Raw genomic sequence first — 6000 nt, 5'->3', positions numbered from 1 at the left:
AGGAGGGGGACAAAGATGGGTGAGGGCCTAGGGAGAGGTGGGAAAAGGAAAGAAGGGAGCAAAGGAAAACCGAAGACATCAGTTCCCGGGGCTAGCCCTGTGGACGCAGGCCAGCGGCCCGGGTCTGATGCTGTTCCCGCCGTGACCCTGACAGTGACCCAGTGACCGTGGTCTGAACAGCCCGGCCCCAGCCTTCCCAGAGCGGCTCGCACTGACCCCGTGTTGGGTCTGTCCGGCTGCCCCGGACGGACATCCGGGGAATTTACAGACTCAAGTCACAAAATACACGGTGACAGCCGTTTGTGGGAGGCAAAGCGCACGCCCGGCGGGGTCCCAAAGCACAGCGTCCTCACTCCCGGAACTCCGAATCAAGCCACGTGGACGGCAATCGTGGAGGGCGCCAGATTTCGGGGGAAGCGGTTCCGGGAGGCAGCTTGAAGAGACCGGAAGTAGGCAGAGACGGGATGTAGGCAGAGACCGGAAGTACGCTGAGCCGGAAGTAAACAGAGTGACGGGCCTCTGCACTAAGCGTCAATGGGGGCCTGTCGCGCCGAGTACCAACAACCCTGAGGTCCTCGCTGCATCCCATTTACTTTTTACAGTTTACTGTCACGTTGGTTTTCATGTAACACCCAGTGCTCTTCCATGCCCATCACCCCTTCTCCCCCACCTCCCATCAGCCCTCAGTTCGTTTTCTGTATTCAAGAGTCTCTCATGGTTTGCCTCCCTCCCCCTTTCTATTTCCCCCCTTCCCCTCCCCATGGTCCTCTGTTAGGTTTCTCCTGTTAGACCTATGAGTGCAAACATATGGTATCTGTCCTTCTCTGCCTGACTTATTTTGCTTAGCATGACACCCTCGAGGTCCATCCACGTTGCTACAAATGGCCAGATTTCATTCTTTCTCATTGCCATGTAGTACTCCATTGTGTATATATACCACATCTTCTTGATCCACTCATCAGGTGATGGACATTTAGGCTCTTTCCATGATTTGGCTATTGTAGAAAGTGCCGCTATAACATTGGGGTACATGTGCTCCTATGCATCAGCACTTCTGTATCCCTTGGGTAAATCCCTAGCAGGGCTATTGCTGGGTCATAGGAGAGTTCTACTGATAGTTTTTTGAGGAACCTCCACACTTTTCCAGAGAGACTGCCCCTGTTTACATTCCCACCAACAGTGTAGGAGGGTGCCCGTCTCTCCACACCCTCGCCAGCATCTATAGTCTCCTAATCTGTTCATTTTAGCCACTGGGACCAGCGTGAGGTGGTATCTCAGTGTGGTTGGGTTTGTATTTCCCTGATGCACAAACAGCTTGGGAGCCGAGCACCCCGCCCGATGTCCCGGGCAGATCCTGTAGCCAGAACATACATCCAGACCTCTCGGCCCCAGAGCCAACATGCATTAGGCCCAGAACCCAGGAAGCCACACTGCTTCTCCCTTCGGAATGCACTGGCGTCTGTTAGGGTGAAATAGGGGGGTGGCTGGACTTCCCACAGGAGCCAAGAAAGCACAGTGGGCCAACAGCCACTTATTTCCGCTTCAACCCCATGCGTGTCCAATAACCCTTCACCAGAACTAAGTTAGTATAAGCATTCAAAAAAAAAAAAGCAACCTATGTATCTTATTAAACAGAGGGAGGCAGGAACAGACAAAGGGCAGTTTTACCAGAATAGCTAGTCATTAAAAACCTACGGCAACTGAGCTTGCTAGAAGCCAAAGCAAAAGAGACCTCCCCACACAAAAGCAACAAAAAATTCATTATCTAATGAAAAAGAAGCCTACAGAAGCAGGAAAGAAAGTTCTGGCAAGAACCTCAAAAGTTCATCGAGAAATTTTTTTTAATGCTCATTTATTCTGGGGTAGGGGGACAGAGAGAGATGGAGACACAGAATCCGAAGCAGGATCTGGGCTCTGAGCTGTCAGCACAGAGCCTGACTTGGGGCTCGAACTCACCAGCGGTGAATCATGACCTGCGCAGAAGTTGGAGGCTTAACCAACTGAGCCACCAGGTGTCCCTCCTCAAGAAATTTTTGAGACAAATATTCAATAACATAATGGGAAGTAGCTTTAAAATCATTTTTTACCAATGACACAGAGATCCCAGTCACTTCCATAATCAACTAAGGCTTTTTTTTTAACAGAGATGATATCCTAAAAGTCTGTGAAGATATTTTAACGGAGAATATTTCCATCACTGTAGAAGGTTTCACTGCACTCACTGTAGAGCTTCGGAGCTTTTCTGAGTATTTCACAAAAATATGTGACTTGGTCTCCCCAATAAATCCAGCATTCCCATTAGGTAGAGAAACAAACTCTGCCTCCCCAACATTCCAGAAGCCTCCAAGACCCGCCCTTCCCTGAGGCCACACTGGAAGGCCTTCCAGTGACTGGAGCCATGTCCCAGCCAGCCGGCCAAGCCCAGCAAAGCCAGCCCCTGAACCAGGAGAGCAGCGAAGGAGCAAAAAGGAAGCACAAACCCAAAAGGGGAGAGGAAGGGGGAGGTGAGCGAAGAGGCATATTCCTGAGAGGCAGGTGGGAAGGCAGGATGTAAGGAAGAGCAGGATACGCCTGGGCCCAGGATCCGGCGGCGGGGGCCGCGGGACAGTGTGAGGCAGCCAGGAAAGAAGGAAGATGGGGAGGGGTCTGCAAACCCAGGGAGAGCTGGGGGGCGGCGTGTCAGACAGCTGTGCCTTCACCCTCCACCTACCCACCCAACAATGGCAGGCAGCCTGGGCTCTCCTCCGGACGAACAGAAGCAGATGATAAGACAATGACAGACAGATGGACAGACAGATAATACGTGATAGGCAAGCAACAGCAACAACAAAGAAAAGTAACTGAAAGCTCACTGTGTGCCAGAAACAGGCTCAGCACTCTGCGTGTAGCAACTCGTGTAAGCCTCAGGGTGAGCCAGCAGGGCAGGTACGCAGAGACCTTCTCCAACAGAAAAGAGTTTAAAATGACAGCTCTTGGGGCGCTGGGGGGCTCAGTCAGTAGACCGCCCAACTTCGGCTCAAGTCATGATCTTGTAGTCCGTGGGTTCGAGCCCCGCATGGGCTCTGAGCTGACAGCCCGGAGCCTGGAGCCTGCTTCGAATTCTGCGTCTCCCTCTCTGTTCCTCCCCCACTCGCATTCTGTCTCTCTCTCAAAAATAAATATTTAAAAATAATAATAACAATTCTCTTATTTTGAATCGTGGAAGTTACTACTCCATGGGCTAAAAACAGGAACTGTTAAGAAGAATTCATCTCAAATCCCAGAAAATAAAAATAAAAATTCTGCTAGGAAATACCAAAAGATGCTCAATCTCTACATGCTCAGAGGAATATAAATTGAGGCCATATGCGCTCTTGTTTTCACATGTCAGTTGGCAAAGCACAAGGTGTTTGCTAATACCCAGGGCGCAGAAGGAATGGGCCCAGATACCCCCACTCTGAACAATACAAAAATACAACCTCTCGGGCAGTGTCTGTCAAAACTGGAGTCCTCACCCCAAAAAGTGTGCTCACAGCACATTCATCACATAGTTGTTCAAATATCGGGGCACATCAATACCCCTGCAGCCTTCAGCAACGTCCTGAGAGGCCCCGAGCCAGAGCCACCCACAGAAAGACGTGCGTCAGGAATTGATGGATTTATTGGGGGGAGCAAGTGAATATAAATGTTCACAGTTTTAAACCACCAAGGTCTGGGGGAAGTATGCTACACAAATAACATGTGAGAATTAAACGCAGGGAGACATAAAAGATACTTAGAATCATGTCTAGCACATAGTGTTCTATCAATGGTAGCTATTACTGTCCACAATCTTCCCACCCCAGGGCCTTTGCCCGTGCTGTCTTCACTGCTTGGAATGCTCTTCCCCTAGCCCCACGCTGCTAACTCCTACTACCCCTTCAGACTTCTGCTTCGATACTGCTCTCCCACAGACACCTTCTTGGAAATGCCACTTCAGAAATCCCTTACACTATCTTCCTATCACCCTCGATTTCTCCAATTAATATCAAATAGTTATGTAGTAATAGTGGCTAAATAGTAATTCATGTAACTATTCTAAAGACATTTTTCCTCCTTTGGGGGCGCCTGAGTGGCTCAAAATCAACTCCTGATTTTGGCTCAGGTCATGATCCCACGGTCGAGGGATGGAGCCTGGTGGTCACACTCTGTGCTAAGCATGGAGCCTGCTCAGGATTGTCTCTCTCTCTTTTCCTCTGCCCCTCCCCCACTCTCACACACGCTGTCTTGAGAGCTCTCTAAAATTTTTTTTAAAAAGACAATTGTCCTCTTCTGAAATATAAAAGAATCTCAGCCTGGCACACTGCCTTACCCTCTGCATACACAAGAAAAACTCCGTCATACTTCTTAAAGGTCAACAACCAGAAAACAAAATGCAGCAGAACTGAGGTGCAGACTCTTCATCAGGAAAAAGATACAAACTACAACGAGGTGCCTTTTGCACGACGACCTGATTACCCAAGAGGAAAAGGGCGAGGCTGCCCAGGGCTGGCATTGCTCACGCTCACGCTGGACAGTAAGCGGGGCAGGCTCCCTGGAGGCCGTGCTCCGAGGTTCACCAATCCGCTGGCTTACAGACCTCCCAGATTCGTGACCCGAAAGATGCACGTGCAGGAGTGCTCCCCGGAGCACCGTTAAGATGCAAACACTGGAAAGATCTGGAAGTCTCCACCAAGAGGAGGTTGCTCCAAACAGTGGCTCTTGTTTGGACCTGACATGACCAGCATACGGTCAGTGGATTTAGCAGCCGCAACCTTCACGGCGGTTCTTTTGTGTGTGTGTTTTAGTTTATTTTGAGAGAGAGAGAGTGAGTACGTGTGCAACACAAGCAGGACAGGGGCAGAGAGAGGAGGAGAAAGAATCCCAAGCAGGCTCGGCACTGTCGGCGCAGAGCCCAACTCCAGGCTCAGTTCCAGGAAATGTGACATGGGGCCCTGAGCTGAAATCTGGAGTCCGATGGTTAACCGCCTGGCCGCCCGGGCACCCGTCCCAGCGGTGCCCCCTCCAGGGGGCAGGACGGACTGCTGGGCACGCACCCTAGCAGGGCCACGTGCACAGGGTCACAGCCGGGGTAGGTTCATCCACCTGGCTTACGAGACCGGCTTTCGCCGCTGAGCGTGGAGCCCGTGGCTCACCGGTCTGCTTTGGCATCTCGTTTCCGGCACAGCAAGCACTGCACTGGCGTTTCTTTACGTTGTGTCCAGAAGGATTAGTGATCTACTAACTTCCAATTAATAAAGGAAGTTTCTGACATACAAAGGAACGTTACATCTGAGAACTGCTGGATTTTAAAAAATGAATGAGGAGGGCGCCTGGGCGGCTCGCTGGTTAGGCGTCGGATTTTTGGTTTTGTCACAGGTCGTGATCTCCCTGTTCTTGAGTCCGGGCCGCACATCGGGCTCTGTACTGACAGAGCGGAGCCTGCTCGGGATTCTGTCTCTCTCCCTCTCTCTCTGCCTCTCATCTGCTCGCTCTGTATCTCTCTCTCTCAAATCAGTAAGCTTTGAGGAAAAAATAAATAGATAAATAAGAGTAATTCCAGACAACAGGAGACTTTGTAGCTATTTTAAAGAATAAAGCAACATCATATGTATTGTGATGAATCAATCCTAAGAAATGGTGTCAACTTTTAAAAAATGCAGTTCAGGGTATAGGGTATGGGAGAGAGAGAGAGAGAGAGAGAGAGAGAGAGAGAGAGAGAGAGAGAGAGAGAGAGAGAGTGTGTGTGTGTGTGTGTGTGTGTGTGTGTGTGTGTGTGTTAAGAATAATTTCCCCAGGGTGCCTGGGTGGCTCAGTCGGTTGAGCATCCGGCTTTGGCTCAGGTCATGATCTCACAGTTTGTGGGTTCGAGCCCCAAGTCGGGCTCTGTGTTGACAGCTCAGAGCTTGAAGCTTGTTTCAGATTCTGTCTCCCTCTCTCTCTGCCCCTCCCCTGATCACACTGTCTTTCTCTGTCTCTCAAAAACAAATGGAAAACATTTAA

General features: G+C 50.3%; 1 protein-coding gene across 5 annotated transcripts in view; it reads right to left on the bottom strand.

Moving 5' to 3' along the window:
- The window catches only part of TRAK1 (trafficking kinesin protein 1), a 120737-nt gene that overhangs the window by 107416 nt on the left and 7321 nt on the right, over positions 1-6000 (bottom strand). The window contains exon 1 of one of the 5 annotated variants that reach the window (XM_029940490.1): positions 217-291. The exons of 1 other annotated variant lie outside the window; for it this stretch is intronic. In XM_029940490.1, the coding sequence (XP_029796350.1) occupies positions 217-253 (37 nt within the window). In that variant the 5' untranslated portion in view covers positions 254-291. Of the gene's footprint in view, positions 1-216; positions 292-6000 lie in introns of those variants that run through there. 3 more of the 5 variants (XM_029940492.1, XM_029940489.1, XM_029940496.1) reach the window with 3 other exon arrangements.

This window comes from Suricata suricatta, chromosome 5 (assembly GCF_006229205.1).
Source record: "Suricata suricatta isolate VVHF042 chromosome 5, meerkat_22Aug2017_6uvM2_HiC, whole genome shotgun sequence".
Taxonomy (NCBI): Eukaryota; Metazoa; Chordata; class Mammalia; order Carnivora; family Herpestidae; genus Suricata; species Suricata suricatta.
The sequence above is the reverse complement of the archived record's forward strand: the minus strand, read 5'-3'. Positions and strand labels throughout refer to the sequence as shown.